The sequence below is a fragment of the Mus pahari genome, chromosome 1, assembly GCF_900095145.1.
Source record: "Mus pahari chromosome 1, PAHARI_EIJ_v1.1, whole genome shotgun sequence".
Classification (NCBI taxonomy): domain Eukaryota; kingdom Metazoa; phylum Chordata; class Mammalia; order Rodentia; family Muridae; genus Mus; species Mus pahari.
Window position 1 is genome coordinate 70666139 of NC_034590.1, and position 24380 is coordinate 70690518.

A 24380-nucleotide genomic window follows, 5' to 3' on the forward strand; every position below is an offset into this window, starting at 1 on the left:
TTGCTTTTACAAGAAGGGGTGGGGGCAGCATTAGAAGCTCAAGGAACTGACTTAGCGAAGGATTATAGGAAGGCTTATAGGCTTACAGAATCCAAGCCTTCAACATGTGGCCAGCGTGGTCTCACTGTGTAGTGCTAGACAGGACAACATTCCGGATGCTCTCTGGATGCTTTCATATAGGGAATATAATTTGGGGTACTAGACTTAGAATTAGACTCCCGAAACTGCCCAGTTCTCTGACCAAGTTGAGAAATTTTTTTTGTCTCCGCAGGAACATAACATCTGGTGGTGGCCTGTCAACTTTCAGGCCTTAGCTTCCTCCTGTGTGAGGACAACAGTACCTGCCTTAGGACTGCTGTGGGTGAGCTTCAGGGAGTCAGTGCATGTGATGTGCCCAGAGCTAAGCGTCACTACTACCACTAGACCTAAGTCCCTGGCTCCGGGTTCTCAAGGGCCCGCAGACAGCGAGCCAGCCTGGAAGGGGCTCCCCCCGAGCAGAGCGCGTGCTGAGCGCTGCTCCTTCTTTCGAGACGAGTACTCCACATTTTCACATCGTCTTGCATTTATTGAAAAAAATTTTAGAAAATGGCAGTTAATAAAGGGCACAAACAAATCAACAGGAACATACGAGTGGAAAACAGAGAATATAAAACTAAAAATGCCATGGGCTTCTTTAATTGGTTAAGAGCACAAAAAGTAACAGGCAGGTCTATTTTAAACAAATTAAAAAGCTATTTTGTATTTTTGTAAAAAATAATTCTCCCCAAGTCAAATATATATATACACCCACAAAAATGGTGTGTAAAGGAAAGCTGTCATACTTTTAACAAGTTGTATCCTGGATTTAAGGAAATAGTTGCTGATGGAGGGGTCAACACAAAGTCAGCAACAAGTTAACAATACCCACTCCCCAAGACAGGGCCAGGCTCTTCAGCCCAGGATGGCCTCAAACTCATTCCCCCTCCTCAGCCTGGGAAGTGCTGGGATTCGGGTGAAGACTGCTGTGCCCAACAAGGTTAGTTCTTAAGAACTGAGCATTCACACGCTGCATGGCACAAAGCTAGACTGTATAAAGTACTATTAAGCACAAAGGAAAAAGTATGCTTAGCTTTTACAAAATTGCTTACGGAAAACAACAGAAAACCACTCAGCAGACCAAGTCTACAGCCATCAAAGGTACAACTCTGCATATCTGAACTAAGAAATTCTATTCATCCAGGGTGGATTAACAGGGGCATCTTTAACATTTCTTACTTGACCAAGCTTAAGCTTTCTGTCTCCTCCCCTACCCACCAGTAACTCGTATGATCCAGCAGAAGAGCTTTTAGAATTGGCTATTTTATTTTTCTTTCTGTGGCGAGACTGTCATGGAGCCTGGATATTTCAGGTTCATATGCATCCATGACCAATGTCCCGCTGTGGTCAAAGAACTTAGCAATGGACTTGGTGAACTCGGCTTCCCGCTGCTGCTTTGTCCTCCCACTGATGAAGGTCAACTTCAGGGTGTATTTGTCATCAAACCTAAGCATCAGGACAAAGAGAACAAATCAAAAACCAAACCAACTGGGGAACTGGGGAGCTCTTAGGGTAATGGAACACATGATAGTAGAACAGGGGTACTGAGGGAAGCAGCAGAAGGGACGCAGGGAGCTGAGGGTGAAGGGCCAATGAGAGCACACATAAGAAATGCCCAATAAATGCACCACTTTGAGTGCTAACGTTAACAAACGGACTCAAGCAGTAACAATTCCTCAGCAAGTGTTTCTGAAAGGTAGAGATAAGCTAGGCAATGCTGACATAGGGGCTACCCCACCACATACTCTCACCGAGAATGTGTGTGTGTGTGTGTGTGTGTATGTGTGTGTGTGTGTGTGAGAGAGAGAGACAGACAGACAGACAGACAGACACAGACCGACCAACTGACCCCACTCACAGGTCTCCTAACTGCCCTGAAGACACCAACTCTGATGTCTCCTTACAAATGCCGATTTACCTTCCCTTCCTTGGTTTAACTGCTGAACCTGAATGAAGATGAGAACACCAGGCTATCCAAGAAAAGTACTGCATGTGGAGGGACCAGAAAGTACAGAGGCCCTGAGGTGAGGCCAGCAGAGGAGGGTGTATCTGCACACGCATGTGGAATACATGCCACACACATAAGGACTAATCTGACCTCAGAACTTAGCCTTTCTTCTGAACAGTTTACAGATCACTTGCTTCTCCTGCTTCGCTGGCCATGACTTCAAGCAGGGAGAGAAACTCCCAGGGTCCACACGAGTGAGAGTTAGTACCATCAGAGCTGGCAGACTAGAGGAACGCTGGAGTACACACAATCTGGACTTGTTAGCAATGAAACTGCCACTTACCCAGAGAGGAAAACTCGGGGAGGAGCAGGCAGAGAAATGGGGAACAGAGGTGACCTTTGGACATGTTAACTCTGAGATGCCCACTAGGTCTAGTATCAGACAGGAAGCAGGATATAGCTACAGTTCCGAGAAAAGGTCTAGGATAAAAATGTAGATTTGGAGATCATTCTATCGGCAACTTGTGTCTTCTGGTTATAGGCAGAATGAAAGAATTCTTTCACAATGAAAGAAAAACAAGCCAGACAGTGGTGGCACATGCCTTTAATCCCAGCACTTGGGAGGCAGAGACAGGTGGATTTCTGAGTTCGAGGCCAGCCTGGTCTGCAAAGTGAGTTCCATGACAGCCAGGGCTACATAGAGAAACCCTGTCTCAAAGAAAAAGAAAAAGAAAAAGAAAAAGAAAAAGAAAAAGAAAAAGAAAAAAAGAAAAAGAAAAACAAGAAGTGTTCAGATGAAGAATAAGCTATTGGGGCTGGTGAGATGGCTCAGTGGGTAAGAACACCCGACTACTCTTCCGAAGGTCCGGAGTTCAAATCCCAGCAACCACATGGTGGCTCATAACCATCCGTAACAAGATCTGACNCCCTCTTCTGGAGTGTCTGAAGACAGCTACAGTGTGCTTACATATAATGAATAAATAAATCTTTAAAAAAAAAAAAAAAAGAATAAGCTATGGGAGATTTTGTAGGTGGCCAACAATACCTTGGAGGCCACAGCTATAGCTAAGGCTTGGTTCACTTCAATCATTCACACAACTTTTTTTCATTTATTTTTAATCTCTTATGTGTGGTTGTTCTATCTGCACATATGTCTATGTACTATTTGTGTGCCAGGTGCCTGTGGAGGCCAATGACGGCACCAGCATCCCTGGGGCTGGACGGTGAGCTACCATGTGAGTGCTGAGAACCAAAACCAGGCCCTCTGGAAGAAGAGCCAGTTCTCTCAACCATGAACCACCTCTCAGCTCCAATACCAGACGCTTTCTGACACACTCATGCCGGGCAGGTTTAGACTGCAGAAGAGCAACTCAAAGGCTCCTCTGCCTGAGTGAGAGACTGGGCAAAGTCTGAGCATGTCAGCCAACAGTCTGCAACGTCCACTGCCACTTCACAGCACACAGTCAGGCAGCTGTAGGACAGCAGCGTCAAGCACTGTCCTATACCACCATGAGGGGAGAAAACTAGCAACTCGTGCCTACCAATAGTACGGCAGCTGGTAAACACTGGCAAGGAACATAGAAAAGCAGACTTTCACACACTTCTGGAAAAACATAGAAAAACAGACTGTCAATTCAACCAATTAAAGTAACCACATGACCCAGGAATTCGTCTTCTAGGCACCTTACCAAGAGAAATGAAAACAGATCCATATGAATATGTAGGCCCTATTATTCATAAAATCCAAAAAGTAGAAATAATTCCAAGGTCTGCCAACTGAAAAGAGGTTAACAGAATATAGTAGATCTGTGCAATGGACTATATCACTCAATCACATTAAGCATCAAAGTATTGACATATGCTACAACAGAGGTGAACTCTGAAAACCTTATAGACTTTGTTGGGAAATAGTATCTTCTGGACTCATGGACTTACAGCATCTGCAGCTGCCTATACACAGCCCGTGCATGACCAAGCCAGTCAATATGGCAGCACAGATGGAGGGCTCATGAAGCCCACTGCTAGCCTCAAGTAATGGCTGCTAGCACAGAGTTTGCTGTTTTCAGGGCTGTGGCCTCCTTGGCTGCCCAAGCTCCAGTGGGGAGCCCAGGCAGCAGGCAGCACTGGCTGGACTCAGTGGGCTAGCCTGGTCTACAAAGTGAGTTCCAGGACAGCCAGGGCTATACAGAGAAACCCTGTCTCGAAAAACCAAAAAAAAAAAAAAGAGAATATGAAGTTGAGAGGGGACTATGCAGAGGTGTCTGGGAGATGCTGGGGAAGGAGCAGGGGTGGAGAGCAGCAACAAATATTATACACTTACACAAGAGTCTCAAAACCCAGATAAACGGTAAAAGGATTTCAAGTAGAAACAGAAAAGCATTATGCTAAGTAAAAGACGCCACTGTCTCCTATGCACATGAGTGTCCATAAAAGAGACACTCCCACGGAGAGCGGAGGGGAACAGTCGGGTCACAATAAACGAGCAATCAGGGGATAAGTACTGGGGACTCGGGTTCCATTTTGGAGTGAAGAAAATGGTCTATGACTGTGCTCATAGGCACAACTGTATATACACTAGGGGTCAATGAAACCACACAGGTGAATGGGACGGTAGGTAAGCTATTCCCAACAAAGCTCTAACCACAAGGCAGATGAGATGACAGTGCTGCCAGTCAGTCCTCGGATCCGCAGGAGAAGAGACTGACTCCCAAAAAGCAGCCTCTGACCTCCACACTTGTATAGACCATGACACATGTGCATACAGCCTGCCCCTCCCCCCCCCTCCTTCCCCCCCCCCCCCTCTCTCTGTCTCTCTCTCTCACACACACACACATTAATACACACAATAACAATAAAACAAGCTGGATGAAAATAATGAAATCAATGCTGTTGGATTCTAGAACTATCCAACTCTGTTTTAGTGGCCTGGTAAGACGTAGACTTCTCTAATGGTTGAGGCCGAAGAACAGTAAGGGCCTGACAGGAGACAGCAGAACTCAGCTGTCAGTCTCTTCTTCTTCCTACCCTACCAACTGCCAGAAAGGGGCAGGCTCTGAAGCTACTTACCGGCAATGAGATGATGATGTGGTGGCCCGTATATGCCAGAATGTGTATCATGTATTTTTAGTTAATGACTAGGAGCCTGAAATCTGTGTACAATTTAGCCTAGAATTCTTACTCTACTCCCCTGAGCTCAGCCTATTTGACCTTTAGGACCATGTCCCTATGTGTCATGAGGTAATGAGTTCAGCATATTACCTGTGGTGGTCTGAGTAAGAATGCCCTTCACAGCATATGCATCTGAACACTCACGTCTCCAGTTGGTGGCACTATTTGAGGTGGCTTAGGAGACATGGTCTTGTTGGATAAAATATGTCACTAAGGATGGGCTCTTAGAGTTTAAAACTTGCACCGTTTCTAGTTTTGCTGTTTTGTGTTAGTAGCTCAGTGAACTCTCAGCTTGCTCCTCCAGCCACCATTATGCCTTTTGCCACACCTCCCTCCTCTGATGGCAATGGAAACACAGCCCAAATAAACCCTTCCTTCTGTAAGATGTCTTGGTCTTGGTGTTTTATCAAAGCAGTAGAAAGAGGCTAATGCCTAAGATACAAGAAACGCTGCATCTGCATTTGCTATAGTAATTGACATTTGACATTTTATGTTCCTGACAATTCTATTGAGGGGTTTTTGTTTGTTTGTTTGTTTTTTGTTTTCTTAACTCAATAAGCTCCACTTTACACTTTATCAAAAGCCATGAATTAGAAACAAACACACTGGAACATGGACTCAGGTCTGGGTACCAATGAACACACATGTGTACTACCACAGTTCAGGAAGACTGGAGTGTTGTACGAAGACTGGAGTGTTGTACAGAGCACCACTCCAGAGGTGCTTGAACACATTCAGAATGAAGTCAGAAGACACAGATGGTAAATACAGATCCTTAAAGATAACTAACCTCGTAACTTGGATCTATTTTAAAAAGATTTACTTTATGTGTTTATGTGTTTACCTGCATGAGCTTGTATATAACATACATGTAAAAGACAAAAGACATCCCCTTCACCCCCCCTTAAACAAAACAAAACAAAACAAAACAAAAACAAAAACCAGAAGAGGATGTTGGATCCCCTGGAACTCAAGTTACAGTTAGTTGTGAGCTACTGCGGATGCTAGAATCCAACCCAGGCCCTCTATAAGAACGGAAGCACTCTTAACCTCAGATTCATCCTTCCACCAACCTTTGACCTTCTTCCAAAGTATAAACTATAAAGAAATTCAGAACTGCTATGCTAGGAAAACTGCCTAGCTCATTCGTCCCCTCTCATGTTACATGACTAGCATTATGCTCTGCATAGAGCAGACACAGTACACTGGGAATCATGACAATGCCCAGAGCAAACACAACACCAGTCCTTAAGCATCTCTAAGAACTAAGGATGGGCATTACCTTTTGAGGCTGGAGGACAGCTGCCAAATATCATCAGGATCCATCCCTGTGGGGTCTTTTCTGTGGGCCACAAGAAAGATGCTCTTCTCTTTATATGAGGTGTAAATGGTCAGAATGCCCATCATCACAAAATAGGTTCCAACAACGTTAAGGGAAAATACACAAATATGCAAACACAAGTAACAACAAATGACAAACAAGAGCCACAAAAATTTTCTTGACCGTCCTAAATAATTTTTATCTTACCACTAAAGCACTGAAAACTTGGTTACTTACTCTTTACCCTTGTATTTATATACCTAACAAAAGCAAGGCTCTCTCTGGTTAGTTCTCTAGACACCTTAAAAAGGAGACAAAACAGCACAGGACAAACGGGCTTTCTCATCTTTTGTATTAAAGGACATTAGGTCTAAGAATAGAACATTGTCTAGTTTTTTAAGACTTTGTTATAACTTGTGCTTATTTCTCAATTAAAAAAAAAAAAAAAAAAAAGACGGACCAGAGGCTGGAGAGAGAGCTGAGAGCTCAACAATTCAGAACACTGGCTGCTCTTGCAGGGAGTCTGGTTTTGAATCCTACCACCCATACAGCAGCTAACTACCATCTATAGCTCCAGTTCTAAGAGATCTTATACCCTCTTCTGATTTCCTTGGGCACCAGGCTTGAATGTGGTACACAGGCATACATGCAGGCAAAATACTCATACACGTAAAAATTGTTTTTCAATATTAAAAATAAATTTCAAAATAAAGGAAAGAAAGAAAAGCTGGGCATGGTGTCACGTGACTTTAATCCCAGCGCTGGGCATGGTATCACGTGACTTTAATCCCAGCACTTTGAAAGCAGAGGCAGATGGATCTCTAATTTTGAGGCCAGCCTGGTCTACAAAGTGAGATCCAGGATAGTCAGGGCTACACAGAGAAACCCTGTCTCGAAAAACAAACAACCCCATCCCCAAAATATCTACCACAGTGGATTTGACTGTATTGAGCCACTGTCAGGAGTGGCTTCAGATTAGTCTTCTGTGAGAGCAATTATGCCTGACGTACAACGTGTGTGCACACAGACACGTTACACTTGTTAACTCTAAGATAAACTGCTAACATGTTGTGTGGAGTGTCAAATGTTATCAACTAAAGAGGCAGAAATACAGTGCAAAGGACATGGACCTTGGAGTTAAGAGTCTTAGATTTGCATCTCAGCATTTAATACATTTCTTCCTCAGCTATCCTCATGTCTACAGTGAGGAGAACACTGAACTTTTAGAATTGTCATGAAGCCAGGTACAGTGGTCCACACCTATAATGGCAATACTTGGGAGGCTAAGTCAGGACTACTGCAAGTTTAAGGCTAGTGTACTGAGATTCTGTCTCAAACAAACAAGAATTGTCATGGGGTTTCTATATATAACCATGTAGCACACAGCAGTTATTTAAACAGTAGTCACTAGCACTATATATAGAACATGAACTTAGGACCATGATTTGCTTTATACAAATATAACTGAAACACTATCAAAGTAGTTTTGGAGATTGTGTGTATAAGGTTGCTGTCATTGTTTTGAGAATAAGTTCTCTAGAACTTATGGTCTATTCTCTTAGACTGCTTCAACAGTGAAAACTTGAGACTAGGGTAAGTAATCCGACTGAAGAGTCACAGAGTATGCGTGGACAAGCCCGGAGCCATCTACTTGTATAAAACTGTTTACAGAGTATGTTTGGACAAGCCAGGAACCATCTACTTGTACAAAACTTTTTAATCAGGTGCTTTGTTAAGATGGCTCTGAGAGTGTATATGTGTGTGTGTCCATGTAAGGTAGGTATACATTAGTGTGAGTACCTGTGGAAGCCCAAAGTGTGTGTCAGGTCCCCTGGAGCTGTATTCCAGATAGCTGGATGCCACCTGACATGGGTTCTGGGAATAAAACTCCAGTCTACTGCAAGTACACCAAGAATTCTTAACTACTGCACTCTCTCCAACCTCAGGAAGGTAATGACTTTATATATAATTAGTGGTACAGTTCTACAGAGCAGTGTGAATTTATAGTTGTACTTTTTTAGATTTTACATGTATTTATTTGATGCAATATATGCAGGAAAGTACACCAAGGTATGTGCAGAAGTAGGTTCTCTCCCCTCACTCTGGATACCAGCAGATGCCTTCACCTTCAGAGCCATCTTGACAGACACCCCCCCCAAATGCATTTTTTTTTTTTTTTTCTTTTTTGGTTTTTCGAGACAGGGTTTCTCTGTGTAGCCCTGGCTGTCCTGGAACTCACTCTGTAGACCAGGCTGGCCTCGAACTCAAGAAATCCGCCTGCCTCTGCCTCCCAGGTGCTGGGATTAAAGGCATGCGGCGCCACGCCCAGCCATTGTATTTTTTAAGTTATAGTATAAAACAGTTATAAACAGATAAACTAAGGGACAGGAAACAGGATTGGGGGACTACAAGGAAATCATTACTACAAATGCATATAAATTTTGTAAATAAGATATAATAAAAGTTCTTTGCACTGTATATCTTAAGAAATAATGTTTATCATAAAAAGGAGAGGCAAAATTCAACTTACAATAGGATTTTGTAACTATGAATTAAAGTATTAGATGCATTTTTTAATTCATAATTAATAAATCCTATTGTAAGTTGAATTTTGCCTCTCCTTACTAACACTATAGATTAATTAGCCTAGCCTACCTTGAATGTGCTCAGAACATTTACATCAGCTAGCAATTGGGCAAATCCATCTAATAAAAGCCTAATACATAATAGCATGCTATCTGATGTAATTTATTGAGTTCTATATTGAAAACCACAATGGTTATATGAATATTCTTTCATACCATTTTAAAGAAGAGAAATCTTAAGCCAAACTCTTGAATTTGGGGATTGTCTATATTATATATCAAATATACTATAATTTCCCACCTAATTTTTTTCTTTTACAGTTGTGTGGGGTATATGCATGTGTATATGTTCACCTGTATGTACATGTATGTATGTGTGTATATAAGCCAGGGGTTGACACTGTCTTTCTATACCACTCTCCACCTAACCTTCTACACCACCCACTGAAGCACCCTGGAGCTCACTGACTCAGGAAGTCTGGCTGGCTCGACGGCCCTGGGGTCCTTCCTTGCCTTCATCGTCTCAGCATCAGGATTACAAACCTGTGCTGCTATGACCAACTTTTTATGTGGGTGCTGGGGTTCTAAGCCCAGGTCTCTGTGCTGTGTAGCAAACATCTTAAAAACTAGATCATCTTCCTGTCCTCTTTTTTTCTTTCCAGTTTTTAAATGACACAAGGTTTTGCCAGGTAGCCCTAGCTGGCCTGAAATTCATTAATCCTGACACAGCCCTCTGAGAGCTGGAATCACAAGTGTATGCGACCATGCCCAGAGTCCCATTCATTTTTGCAATTCTGAATGGGTATTACTTACATTCTTTTTCCTCTAGCACAAGATTACAAAACACCTTGGATTTCAAAGTCATGTTGTATAGCCCCAGGAGTCTCAATTTCACCGAAACACAGGGCCAAACCCAAGGCTCATGCTCAGGGCCTCCCTGGCTAGCTCTTTCGCTTCAAAGAAAAAGAGGAAGCAGATTTGAATTTCTATAATCCAAAGCTCCTCTACTAACAGTCTAGAATAAATGGATTAAAGCAACCCCGTCTAACAGAAAAGTCTAACAGGTTAAAAGAGCTGGGTCTCACTACCACTGTGTGACAGGAGTTTTGGTGTTCCTATTGATTAATAACTAAGTGCATACAGATAAAGTAACCTTATTTAATACAAACTATCGTTGATGTAACATGAATTTATAGGCACAATTTTATGTTAATTCTAACATTAGCAAGCTCTAAAATCAAAGCTTTTATATTTCAAAAGCAAAGATAACTTAATGGCAGATATTTCTGAACTGTTACTAAAAAGCAAACCATAGCATTAAAAAGGATATGATATGACGCACAAAGCCAAAACTGGCTTGGACTCTGGAAAGGGATGCATGTAATCCCAAATCAAAGCCACAATGGCAAAAAAGCAGGAGATGGTACAGATGGCGAGGCGGCCGTCAATAAGACCAAAGTTCTCCACATACTTGTACTTTTCCAGGAGTACCTAGTGAGAAGCAGGGTACAAAGTCAGAGCGACGCTTTCTTCCTATGGCTTGCGTTTACTGGTTTGCACCTAAAGTCATGTCACGAACTGTGGGGATGAGCACAGTTCTCTTCAACTAGCATTGAAGACTACTCCCCGGGGGCGGGGGGACTTACCAAGTCCTTAGTTTTTAATTTCTCAACTTCTCCCAAAGGATACAGCTGACGGTTTTTCTCTTTGCAAATGGGCTCACCATAGATGAATGTTGCCTTTCCAAGGCTCTGTGCTCTAAGCTAATTAATCTCAGAACAATGAGTTACCAATTTTCTTGTTAACCCAATATTCATGTTATAACCCATTTCCTCCTACTTATTCTGTGGTAATTTTAGAAGCCCCTGTTGGCTCATTTTCTAACTTTGAAAACTATGGTCATTCCAAGTAAGAGAAGAAAGAGGAGACCTATCCTCAGGCTGAAGGCGTGCTCTCGTGTTCTCACAAGAAGTACCTTTTTGGCAGAATCATCCAGAGAGTTCTTCACAGCTGATCCATCCCACTTATCAATTTTTACAGGCTTATCATCAATCTTCCACTGCAAAACAAACAGAAAAGTTGTACAACAAAAACTACGGCACCTAACAGCAGAATGAGCTACTTTCTTCAGGGTGCGTGAGCATCATCCTCTGTCTTCTGACAGGAAGGATAAGTAAGCACTACTCAGACGGGTGTATGGACTCTCACATGGACGGTGCAAGTCTCCATGCAGAAACCTCAAATCCTACAAGCCTAGAACCAGCATACATGCATGTGCTATGTGAGCTCACGTATCCTGCCCGCTTTTACCCACAGATGAATACAGAAGAAAACAACAACAACAACAACAAAAACAACCCAATACTGTCTTTGTTCATCCTAACATTTTATAAGCACAAATTTCATAAAATACAGATAAAGGAATTCATGGACACTAACAAAGAGGAAAAGTCTTCTTTAAAACATTGTGAACAATTTGTATACTTTATTAGCATATTGTAACTTTAAGACAGCAAACTCAGTACAATCTGTTAAAAATATTAATTTTTCTATTATAAAACAAGTATCCCAATTTGCTTTCTGTTGCTGTGACAGAATATAATAACCAACAACTCTGGTTGGGAACCAGGGGTAGCACGAAGCTCAGAGGCAGTGCTTGCCTGGTATGCATGAGGCCCTGGGTTAGACCACTAACAGGTAATTCAATTCAAATTCATTCGGCTTGAAGAATGGATCCTTCCATTGAAAGACAGGAAACTACTGGCTCAGCAGGTAAGAGCACTGACTGCTCTTCTGAAGGTTGAGTTCAAACCCCAGCAACCACATGGTGTCTCCAACCATCCCTAATGTGATCTGGTGCCCTCTTCTGGTGTGTCTAAAGACAGCCACAGTGTACTTAGATATAAGAATAAAGAAATCTTTAAAAAAAAAAAAAAAAAAAAAAAAAAAAAGAAGAAAAAAAAAAAAAAAAAAAAAAAGAAGAAGAAGAAGAAGAAAACAAGAATTAAAAAAAAAAAGGATAGAAAATATTTCTATCTTATAAACCTTTTTATAAAGCTGTGATTTGCTGGGTGTGGTGGTGCATGCCTTTAATCCCAGCTCTCGGGAGGCAGAGGCAGGCAGATTTCTAAGTTCGAGGCCAGCCTGGTCTACAAAGTGAGTTCCAGGACAGCCAGGGCTATACAGAGAATCCCTGTCTCGAGGAAAAACAAAACAAAACCAAACCAAAAAGCTGTGATTCTTTACACTAATATACAAATAAGGAAACATGAAGTCTGTTGAGAGGAAAATAATATTAGTGAAATGCTAGGAATGTATGTGTAAAAACTGTGTGTATTTATGTGCTTGCATGCATGTATCTGAGCATGTGTATATGTGTGTATATTTGCACACATATCCTGCCCCAGGTCCCCTAGAACTGAAGTCACAGGTAGTTGGGAGTCACTTGATACAGTGCTGGAACACAACTTGAATATTCTGTCAGAACAGCAAACATTCCTAACCACTGAGCCATCTCTCCAGCCCCTAAATTAGTTATATTTAAAGCCATTATAAATCAAATCTTTTCCCATCAGTGTCTTAGAAAAACAAAATTTTTAATTATTCATGGAAGTATTTTGTAATATTGATTCGCTCAACCTGCCAACCTACTAATCAAACATGACACCTACTTTAAAAAATTATGTACTGAACTAAAAAGGACAGCCTTTTTTTTTTTAATCCAAACAGCTGGCTCATATGCATTCAGTCAAATATATTCTAAATAACCTTAAATAATTTGTAGATAAATTTGTATTTATCATTCAAAGAGAGGAAGAAGAAAAGAAAACATATTCTCATAGACCCCTACCCCAGATACACAACACTGAGCAATGAAACTTGCCTCTGCAATCCCCTGGTTAGTTTCAGGATGAAATGCAGAATCAGCACTCAACATGTTAATAAGCTTCAGCTCTAACTCTACTGCCTGGTGCCCAGAATCTTCAGCAGAGAGAGAACAGGAACTCTTCCAGTGAGTTACAAAAACCGTAAGGACGGTTTTAATTTGGTTTCTGAAGAGAGGGAGCATCATTCTACTTTGTGTGCATGAATAGCCTTAGCCCTCTCTGCTATAGCAGAGAAAGTCTGGACAAGTAGGAGCTGACATTAGGTGTTTATTTTTGTGGTCATCATTCTCAAAAACTGCTCATCTCAAACCTATGTAAATCACATCCCCCTGCTGTTACACAGGCATCTTCTTCCCTCTCCTCCTGCTCTTCCTAAACTAAACAACAAAGGGCAATGAGGAATAAAAAGACAAAGCAAGGGGCTGAGAAAATCAGTGAGCTCTGAACTCAGTAAGAGATCCTCTCTCAGATGTAAGGCAGAGCTAGGCACGGTAGCAATGCCTTTAATCAGTGCTCAGGAGCAGAGATAGATAGCTCTAAGTTTGAGGAAGCCAGACTCGTTTCCATAGTTCCAGGCCAGCCAAGGATACAAAGACTGTCTCAACAACAAGCAAGATGGAGATCAACTGAAGAGATGCCCAACATCATCTTCAACACACACACACACACACACACACACACACACACACACACTGTTGTGGGGAAGGGGTAAATGCAAAGGAAAGTTTGTTTAACATGGGACCTCACAGGATAAATTATAACGAAGGGTACCACATGGAAAGGAATTAAGGTAGGTCTTGCTAAGGATTGCCACCTTAACTAGGAGGGCACACTTTCCAGGTTGGTCTCTGCCTGCTATCTGGCAACGTGGTTCTTACACGGTTTCCTACATTGATATAAAAATCCCAACTCTCCCTACTCAGGGCATGTCTGGTGGGGCTCTAGTGGCAGAGCAACTCTAGACTACCTCGTGGTTTCTTCTGTACTCCATCTCATAAGCAGCATTATATGCTGGGTCTCTCATGGTTTATCTAACAGGTCACCAATCTTGGGAACTCTGCTGACACATACATTTACTTTTCTGGCTTCTCCTGCCATTTTTTAAAACACAGTCACAGTAGGGACTTGATATTATTTAATAGCTTAACTGGATCAGACCATGACTCTGAGCTATACCATTCATCAGTATGGCTATTCCTATTCGCAAAGGAGTCACTGCGGCTACTAGAAACCACTTTTCTATCAACAGAGGAACAGGACATGCTTGTCCCTGGCCACATTTTGGAGGACAAAAATGGCTAGTTCACAGAAAAAGGATACTTGATGATTTTCACAGACCAGTGAAGGCTCATTTCACTTGTGATTCTCCACTGAGGAAAGTTTTACAAAGACATTTCACTGCAGGCACGGCACTGGGAATCTCACTTCTCAAACGCTCAGTCAAGTTCTTTAATACACCTCTATTTTGAAGAATATGTAAACAATATAAGAAGTCACTTTTTTAAAGAATTAACTTATTTGGAGATTACAGGCTCTGTTCCCCACACATCATCTGGCATTAAGGGCTGGGGATGGGTCAACAAAGGAGAACATTCTTGGTCACCAGGGTACACTAAGCAAGGTGACCATCTGCAGAACAGCACGGTGGCAGAGCACTTTCTCTTACTTAATAAGAATCCAAGCACATGTTATGTGGTGACATGAGGACCACAGGGGACTGCTTCACAGAGTTCCTTAGCCTGACCCAAAAGACTCTGAGACGGACACCATGGGTGAGAGTGCTGTATCAACGGAGGACCCCACTCTGACTTAGAAATGAATTACAAAGTTTCTCTCTCTTCCTTTGTCTACTCCAGTTCGGACAGTGGATAAAGGTTGCCAAAGCAGGATAGTTAGTAGTAGGAACAAGGCACATGGTGAAGGAACCACAACCTAGGGCTGCTTACAAGGCTAAAGGAAAACCTGGTTCCGAGCAGGTAAGATTTTAAGTGGGTGAAATCAACCACCTTTATGTGTTTGAAGGGAGTTTGCTGGTTTTGTTTTGAAAATCACCTCAGTCAACTCTGCAGATGATCTCAAAGGTAATACCAGGACATGTATAATATATAATTATATAGTACTACTAATAACAAATAAGTTAGGCAGGGCCTTTAAGTGCAGAATGTGAATGTTCAAAATTGCATTTTGATGGGGATGGGGAGTGAGCACTGATGGTGTAGAACTGGATGGACTTCGTAACAAACTAGTGAGAAGTAACATGACAGAACAAAGAGATGTGATAGGGTTCCACCTACCACAACTAGGGCTCTTAGATGTGTGGTCTGAACCATCATGCCATTTCCCAAGAGAAGGAACACAGGAGGAAAAAAGATGAATCCTCCTTTGTGCACACTAGGTTTGAGATGTTCAAGCTCTATAGCTGTACTTTACCTTTGACTCCAGAATTTTCTAACCAGTAATAAGGAAATAAAGAAACTGATACTCAGAGGCTGTGGTGACTGCTTGGGTTTAAGTATATATCCACCCTCACCTTCCATAAATACACATTTAGCAAGATCAGGAGTAACAAGTGCAAAAATAAAGGGGAAAATGTTAATTTGGGGAGAAAATGATGTGTATCTTGAAAATGCAGTTGCTTAATTTAGATACAATTTGAAATCCCATGGTATCACCAAGACAAGATTCCAGCTGTTAGCACACTGAACCTTCAATTTCAAGTTGGCTTTTTTTTAAGGGCCAAGAAATACTGTAATGGAAATTACTGGTATACGAGTGCTTATTAGTGGTTGCATTTATGAGTTAGTTGGAGGTTAGAAATTACCATGTGTCAATTAAATTATGAACATGCACATTAGTGGCAACTCCAGAGAAACTGAGGAAAAAAAATTCCCCTCATTGCTTTCTCTGTGGTCCCAGACTACAACAGCAGTCTGGCCCCATGACTCAGGAAGCCTACATTACTGCAGTTCTGTGGAGAGAGCTTCAGTCCATGGACACTACAGCTTTAATATCCCACAAATGGTGCCAATCCATCTGAGAGCTAAGGCTGGAAACAGAAGGCAGGACATAGTTCACCTGGTAGAGAGGGCTTGCCTGGCACGCAGGAAGCCCTAGGTTCAATCCCCAGCACCACACAAACACTGCATGTCTAATCCCAGCACTCGGGAGGCTAGAGGCCAACCTAGAACACAGGAGACCCCGCCTAAAATCAACAAGGCAGGTACTCGTCTTTAGTCTTAGCACTCTGGAAGGCATAGGCACACAAATCAACTTGAGTTCAAGACCAGGCTGTTCACACAGTGAGTTCTAGAATTCCAGGCCAACTAGCATTACATAGTTAGACTCTCAAAAACACAAATAACAAAAGCCCCGAGAAACAAGACGTTGGATGAGCCTGTAGTCTATGGTTGTGGCAGATCATGCACTTAAATGCTACTCGCAACCAGCTTAGAAACTGTAACTACACTGTAAATTACTTCCTGGGTTCTCTGGCAACGTAAAGTGGCATCCCTAACGTGCAAAAGAGTTTTGACAGCTTCTCAGAAAGCCGAACACAGGACCAAGGTGTCAGAACACAATCTAGTGTAAGATTTCTGAGGAATTATAAGACATGAGTCTTGTGACATGAGTTTCTTCAGAACATAGGATCGTTCCTGGAATGTATTTTGTGGTCCTCGAAGGTATAGTGGGAAGGGATGAGTACACTTAGCTGTTTTTAACCACACGAGGCTTGCTCTTGTGACTGACCACGTACTCAGGTGACTCCTTAACTCTCAGTGTCTCATCTGATCTCTGAATAAAGTTGACCACTGCATCAGACTTTATAGACATTTTAGGTTCTGCTCGCCCAGGTTCACACTGCCAACTACAGCAGTACACACCAAGGGAGCCTGTAATCCTAGCACTCAGAAGAGTGAGGCAAGACCACACCAGGTCCAGGCCAGCCTGGGCTACAGAGACCACATTTCAAAAATTAATTAATTAAAATATCAACAGTTATCATATGACCCAGCAATTCCACTCCTAGGTACATAGCCCAAAGAACTGAAAATGTCCACACAGTGGACAACTGTGTTTAGAGTAGGTGTCACACAGCCAAAAGGTGCATGATATAAATATTAACCAATAAATGGAAAAATAAAATGTGATGCATCAGTATCAATCGGAAGGAGGGCTTCAGTAGGTAAAGCATTGGTCACCCAAGTGTAACACTCTAAGTTTGGAGTCCCAGAAGCCACATGTGAAACTGGACGTAGTTGTGAACATCCGTGTAACATTTGTAACAGCCATGCTCCTGTGAGGAGAGAGGTGGAAACAGGATGATCTCGTCCAAGCAGAGAGCGAGGAGACCTGAGTGTGTCCTCTATATCCAAGTGCCATGTCACAAACATCACACTCAGACATACAGAAACTTTAAAATGGTTTATCAGTATGTAAAATAAAGTTTGATACATGCTATAAAACATGTGAATTAGTTGGGCTATGGTGATGTACACCTTTAATCCTAGCACTTAGGAGGCAGAGGCAGGAGGATTTCTGAATTTGAGGCCAGCCTGGTCTACAGAGTGAGTTATAGGAATGCAGGGCTACACAGAGAAACCCTGTCTCAAAACAACTACACCAAACCACAAGAACACATGTGAACTTTGAAAACATGTTACATGAAAGAAGCTAGTCACAATAGTTCATTTACACTTCATTTATATAAAATGTCCACAACAGACACACTCAGACAGAAGCTAGACTTCTTGCTAGCTTACAAGCATGAGAGTCTCCATTTGAGCCTCCTCACTGATAAAAAGCTTTATGGTGGCCTGGAGCTAAGAATAAAGCCTAGGGTAGACTGCTAATGGATATGGGGTTGGGAGAATTTACAAAACCTTCCTGAAATCATATACCAATGATAAAAAAAACCATTGGACAGTAAAACTTGGAATATTATTTTCATTTTTTAAAAATACACTATTAAAATGAATGGGTAAGAAAGAATATATGAAACATATGGACAGTCAGGCCTCAATACTACAACATCTTATTCTGATCTGGGAGATATGGAAATTTACTGTTTTAATTAAAAACAGAGGAAATCTGATATGGATAGTTTTCACACATGTACTAAAAATACTTATTTAAGGCAGTCAAAATCCAGAGAGGAGGAAGGATAAGAGAAGCTCACACACACAGTTATTAGCCCCACTTCACAAGGGCAGAAACTGAGTTACAAAGAGATTTGGTAACTGGTCCAAGAATACACAGCTGGCGAGGAGAGAGCCAGAATTCAAAGCAAGTCTGACCCCAGATCTATGTTCTCAACAAAGCTACAGAAGACGTGTTCTAAAGTAAGGTTGAGAATCCAACCATGAGACAGAATCCAGGTAATGAGGTTAAAACGGATTGGATAATAATTTATAATACATACATACACATACATACATACATACCATGCCATACCAAACTTCAATATCCTGAACAAACTGGAAAACACCTACTTTTTATAGCTGCCACACAGAACAAAATGCTCTGAAAGATTTGGGGCAAAAATAACTTAGTGCAGTGAACTAAGTCACTTCAAGATGGAAGATTAGATCTGCAAACTTATTTTTAAAAATCAGGAAGTATGTGCTGCTTTACTCTTAAGGTTGGTTTCAGAGGAGCAGACACTCGCACCAGTGTAGAGCAGGGAGCACACTCGCACACCCGGACTGCACAGCCACACAGCAAGGGAAACTACAGGCACAGAACTAACACCCTCCTCCAGGCCCAAAGGCTGGAAGAAAAAAGAAAGAGATCAAAGTCAAGAGGCTGTAAAGGCGGCATCCTCATGTGAACAACTGATGTCCTCATTGCGAACCCACTGTCACTCAGGACAAGTCCCCACGCTCTCCACCTCAGCAGTCAGTTAGTTCCAGACACTTTAAAGCAGCGTCCTCTACAGCTCTTCCTCAGACTGGGCTGGCATTTTTCTCAGCAAAATTCAGGGCTATAAGCACTCACTCTACAACAATCCGTATAGAGAAACCCTCACAGGAAACCAGAAACACTCAAATGGGCAGGACACAGGCACCGATAGGTGCACCAGATGCGAGAGGAACTCAGAGAGGGAACGATTCAAAGTTAGCAGAAAGGAGGTTTTCCAGGAAAAGGGACCTTAAACAGCTCTTGACCTTTTTCACTCTTCTGTCTTTCATTTCATGGTTGAATATGAGGGTGGTTGAATATGGTGGAAAATGCCTGTGAATGCATATTAGGCAGGCAGAGGCAGAAAGACCCTTAGTTTCAAGACCAACCTGGATTACACAGTAAGGCCCAGTATCAACAAAACAAAATGAAGAATCTTCCAAATGTCCCTTTGTGATACCTTTCTGATATCCCAGGGGGATCTCATCACCTTGCCATTCTGTTTTTATACAGACCTTTAAAACAAACATTACCAGTATTATATAATTTAATCTTTATAAGAGCCTATAATGAGAATACCTATAATGTTTAATATGGTAAAGAAATACAAGTTCAGTCATGAGCAGTCATTCAGGGCTTTTTATGTTACACTAGCATTCAAACTTACCCTTCTAAGAAATCCTATATACTAGTATATAGTATATACTATACACTATTATTGTGTCTAGTTCATTGAACTATATAATAACCTTCAAGTCACTTTATTAGTCTCTTTACATCCCACTCCTAAGTAACTTTCTCCAGCCTAACCCTACCTCTCACTAAATTTACTTAGCCCCTTCTGGTAAGCCTACTAAGAAATCTGAAGCACTATCGTATCATATTCTGTGTATCTTTCCTCAAGACAGACTTGAGGACCAGACAAATGGCTCAAGGCTTACAATCGAGTTTGGTCCCTGGATCCTGCACAAAGCCAGTTCCAGGCCAGCTTGACCTACACAGCAAGACCCCGTCTCAAACTTGTCTCTAAGGACCCTCCAAAAGATGAGAAGTGGGGACGTGGGTCAGTGGTGGAGTGCTGCCTACCATGTAGGAAGCTACAGAAACGTGGGATGAGCAGGTATCCATCTGTTAGGCAGGAGTAAGAAAGCATTTCAATGAAAATGGTTTACTACATTAAAGCACCATCTTCACCCTCATCACATGAGCTGGGAAGGACAACCCTGGAAAGGGGCCAGAAGATATGCTGGGCTAAACCCCTTCTACAGAATAAGGCAGGTGATAGGGAGAGCAGGCACACTTTAGGACACAGAGCTAGTGGCAGAACTAATGCCAGGTCCGTTTTTCAGGCAACTGTTTCTTCCAAGTTGCTGTGCAAGGGACAAGATGGTCAATCCAGGGGCAGTGTTCCTCCCGTCTCTTTCCTTTAAGCCCTTTCGGACAAGGACGTGAATTTTTTTTTAGTAATTGTGTAGGCAGAGTGGAAAGCAGTCAGCTGGTACAGACAGAAAAAGGCCACGCAGGGGAAGAGAGAGAAAAGCAGGGAACCCAAGAGGGACAAAGAATCTTAGGGCTTCCTATCAGACCAGCAAGAGAAGTCAACATACGAATATTTCATTATTTGACATATCATGAAAAAAAAAAAAAAAAGAAACCAAAAAAACCGCCTAAAACTTTAAAGGCCAAGGAACTCTTTGGGCTCTGTAGCAGCACGCAAGGATGATGGTGGAAGGGTTTGGGGAACACTGACTTCGAGGCGATTCTTTCCATTTCTTTAGGAGTTACGTTTTCCACGTTGATGATATGGGCATTTTCAAGAGTGGCCCTCCTAGCACAATAGAAACGTGATCATTACGGTGCAATATTGCCATAATTACGAGAAGCTGCGGTGGCGATTAGGGACCAGCAACACTTGCGAAAAGAGATGACTAAAGGGAAGGATTGTTCTCCAACGTGTAGAGAGGGCAAGTTACAAGTGTGCGTCGGTGTGCTACAGAGGAGCGCTCAAGGAGCTGCAGAAAATAAGGGGGGCGGGGATGGGAAGGAGGGCTCACCAGTTCCTGGGCATTCCCCGGGCTCTAGATCGTCCCCAGGACTGAGCTCCTCACCTTATCCAACAAACCACTGCGGCTGCTGCTTGTCCCGCAGCTGGGGCCGCCGCCAGCCCCACTACTGCCTCCGCCACCGCCACTTCTCCCGCCTTGCGACGCCGACGCCGCCATCTTGTCTCCCTCCGTGTCTCCCTCCCATACGACTTGTCCGAAGCCGATTGGCTGAAGCTGCTCATGTGATGGGCAGCGTAGAGCCCATCGGGATCCGTAGTCTGGTGTGCCGATGAGGGCTGAAAGTGGCCGCGGGGCTTGACGGGACTTGTAGTTAGTTAGAATCTGCCGTCGCCGGTTGCCGCCTACGTTGCTAGCCACATCGTCGCGGTTACTAAGGAGTGGGTGGGGAAGGCTGTGGCAAGCGCCACCGTGGAGCGACTCCGAGATTCCCGTGAGGCTTGCAGGCGTGCACTCCGCCTGACAGGGACATCGCCTCCGCGGGCTCTTCGGAGGCGGAAACGACGCCGAAGGCAGGTGTGGCTGGAAACTTAAGTTTGCTTGAGTTATGAGTCTTTCCAGCCCCAGATGTGTGTCCTAAGAAGGGAGGTAGAGCCTGCTCTTCATCCCTTTCTATCCCTGAAGGTAGAATATTAGCTCGATTATTCTCTCCGAAGTGACTATAATCTAGCTGTTAGTAATGTTTCCTGTAGAACTATCATGTATTGAGTACCTACTGTGTGCACTTACATCCACCCATTCGGTGTCAGTCTCAGGATAATGCTGTATAGACAAGAAAAGGAATTTATCAGAAGTCAGAGAGCATGGGTCAGAACACACTTAAAACCAACTTTTAGTTTTTTTTTTTTTAACTTAAAAGCCTGTTTCCAGTTTGACAATGTGATTTTTATAAATATTGAGAGAAAAAAAATATTGAGCACCAATAAAACTTGACACTGAAACTAAGACATGTAAGGAAAATAGATCTGGTTACTAATCTAGAGGCCTGGGGTATCTCATAGTAATATCACTTTATGCCATATTACATTGCATTATTTAGTTATTATACCTACATATTTTCCATATGAGTACAGATGATCAGCCAAATACTGAATTCGCTAGACATTTTGTTTTGTTTTTCTGAGACAGGGTCTCACCGTAAGGTCTAGCTGTCCTGAAACTCACTGTGTAGAGAGATTGACTTCAAACTCCCAGAGATCCACCTACCTCTGCCTCCTTAGTGCCGGAACCAAAGGTGTATACTACCATGCCCAGCCTCTGAATTGCTTGGCATGTACTCAGTCCTGTTCTACACACTAAGAATATACCTCCGAATGAAAGAGACAAAATGTTCTTGGCAAGGCTATGTTCACATGATCACTAAAGAATAGCAGATTAGATTTCATCCTCTATTAAGCAATTCCTGGCCACTCCAGTTGTAAGGGTCCAAAAATCACTGAAGAAAGACCCCAGACTCAGATAGTATGCAAAAATAAAGAGCATTTATTCTGCAGTAACACCAGCATGTGGGGGTCAACCATTCTTTGAAATGGTGACCCCAGATAAACGCATGCAGGCCTTCTTATAGGGAACCGGAGGAACTCTCTAGAAGGATTAAGTCATCTAAAACTTCATTGGTAGGTGCTGGGGGAGGGGGGTCATAGGTGATCAGAAGTCTACATTCCCATGTCATAAGCATTCAATCATGTGATGAAATAGGGCTGTCCAGCGCAAATGGCCCATTCTGTGATAAGATATTTCCCCATTTTTGTGGTTATCTCCAGCTTGTTCTTTGGGAAAAGGTTTTGTGATCTTGTCCTGCATTTTATGGTTTGTTCCTAGAGCTGGTGCCTTATGACCTAGTTTCTGGGACTTATGGTCTATTCCTGAAGCTGGTGTCTTACGGCTTTTTTGAAATAAGACCTGGTCCTCAAAATGGAGACAAATGGGGGTATCCTTAAATGGGGACACATAGGGTTTCTATTGTCCTTTCACAGTTGAGTGTCTCATAACTTTTGGTTGTTACCACTCATCCCTCTTGTCACTTCTCTGTTTCTTAGCACCCAGCTGTACTGGTACCGGCTCTGTGAAACCTCCCTCGGTCCTTGCTTCGGCCTTCCTTGCAGACAAAACAAAGTATGCCTGCAGCATTTTGTTTATGCTTCTGATTAGTTGAGGTAGCATTTATCAAGTGTCATCCTTCTGTAGGCCATGTTACTAGAACCTAGGCTTGCCCTTGGAAGGCCTCAGCCTGAGGTGGGTTTAGTGGAGAACAGTCAGAAAAGCAGGTCATTCTGATACCTTGTAATAGAGTACCTCCATTAAGAAATAGGCCTGAAGGCTAGAGAGATGGCTCAGCAGTTAAGAAGGAGCACTTGGTATTTCTGCGCAGGATTCCAGTTCAGTTCCTAGCATCCATGTGAAAGCTCACAACTATCTATAATTCCAATTCCAAGGGACCCAGTGCCCTCTGTTATCTTCTATGGGCATTGGGTGCACATGCACACATGTAGGCAGAACACATAAAATTTAAAAAAATGAAGAAGCTATCAAGAAATGAAGTGGGCCTGAGATAGTAGCAGAGGGTCAATCTGGGAACAGGGAGGGACAGGAAAAGAAACTGCCTGAATCAAGATAAAGGCAAAGGAAGGGAGTGTGCAGATGGTTGCAAGTCAGGAGCATCAGTGCCTGTGGGAGTCTGATGTGGGGGTGATGCAGGCACAGAGTTGTAGGAAAGAGACAAATAGACAAAAGATGCTGTGTGTTGGAGCTAGGAGGTACCAAAGTCAGCTTGACGTTAGCTTTCAAGTTAGAGGTAGAGTCCAGAGGTAGCTGAAGTTAACCCTTAAATCCGGACCTCAGACTTTCATTTTCTACCATAAAGATAAGTTCATGCTTCGGCTGGGGCTCCATTCTAGAAAAATGTAACTGGGAGCTATGTCCCCTTCTGGGCCCTTGAGTTGTGTGCCCATACCTTCCCACCTGTTATTCCTCATGCTGAGTTGGGATTTCTGTAATTATTTATGTCCTGGGTAATACCTGAGATGGATTTATCCTTTGTGCTAAATGTATAGCATTTATTTTTCCCAGACTGGGTCTTCCCTTTCAACTTTGTCTTTTCTGCTTCGGCTCTGCAGAGATGTATTTTACTGAAATGACATTCTAGATGGCCCCTTCCTTTACCATTGACCCTTTTTGTACCTGCTTAAACAGTGCAGCTGTACTCTACTGTGCAGCAGTGTAGCCTTGTAAACTTATGCCCTGTCTGTTTCTGTATCTTTTGGGTATACACAGGTGTGATATTCAGGATCGAGACCAGGGCTTGAGCATACTGCCTACACTCCCTGCTCCCTGTCTCTTCATAGCTCTCCCATCTTTTTCTTGGAATTGCTTTCATTCTCTTATCCCCACTACACATGCCCTGACCCTTCATACAAGACACAGTTTGGAGCATAA

The 24380-nt window shown here is 42.7% G+C and overlaps 2 protein-coding genes across 2 annotated transcripts in view; one reads left to right on the top strand and one right to left on the bottom strand.

The window, feature by feature from the left end:
• Positions 1-647: 647 nt before the first annotated feature.
• On the bottom strand, positions 648-21120 carry Spcs2 (signal peptidase complex subunit 2). The gene is made up of 5 exons (XM_021203538.2): positions 20991-21120; positions 11073-11156; positions 10428-10588; positions 6474-6608; positions 648-1521 (listed from the first exon to the last, which is right to left on the bottom strand). The coding sequence occupies exons 1-5, from the start codon at positions 21102-21104 to the stop codon at positions 1335-1337; spliced, it is 681 nt and encodes a 226-aa protein (XP_021059197.1). The 5' UTR covers positions 21105-21120; the 3' UTR covers positions 648-1334.
• Positions 21121-21352: 232 nt separating this feature from the next.
• Xrra1 (X-ray radiation resistance associated 1) overlaps positions 21353-24380 on the top strand; it is a 63666-nt gene continuing 60638 nt past the window's right edge. The window contains exon 1 of the mRNA XM_021213559.1: positions 21353-21461. The gene's annotated coding sequence lies outside the window, so the exon portion shown is untranslated. The remainder of the gene's footprint in view (positions 21462-24380) is intronic.

Excerpts from the sequence above, each read along its gene's own strand:
- Spcs2 (XM_021203538.2), bottom strand. The coding sequence starts at position 21,104 with ATGGCGGCGTCGGCGTCGCAAGGCGGGAGAAGTGGCGGTGGCGGAGGC. Across the intron at positions 10,589-11,072 it reads TGGATGATTCTGCCAAAAAG|GTACTCCTGGAAAAGTACAA; the intron begins GTACTTCTTGTG and ends GCTTCTCACTAG. Across the intron at positions 6,609-10,427 it reads TTGGCTTTGTGCGTCATATC|CTATTTTGTGATGATGGGCA; the intron begins ATATCCTTTTTA and ends CGTTGTTGGAAC.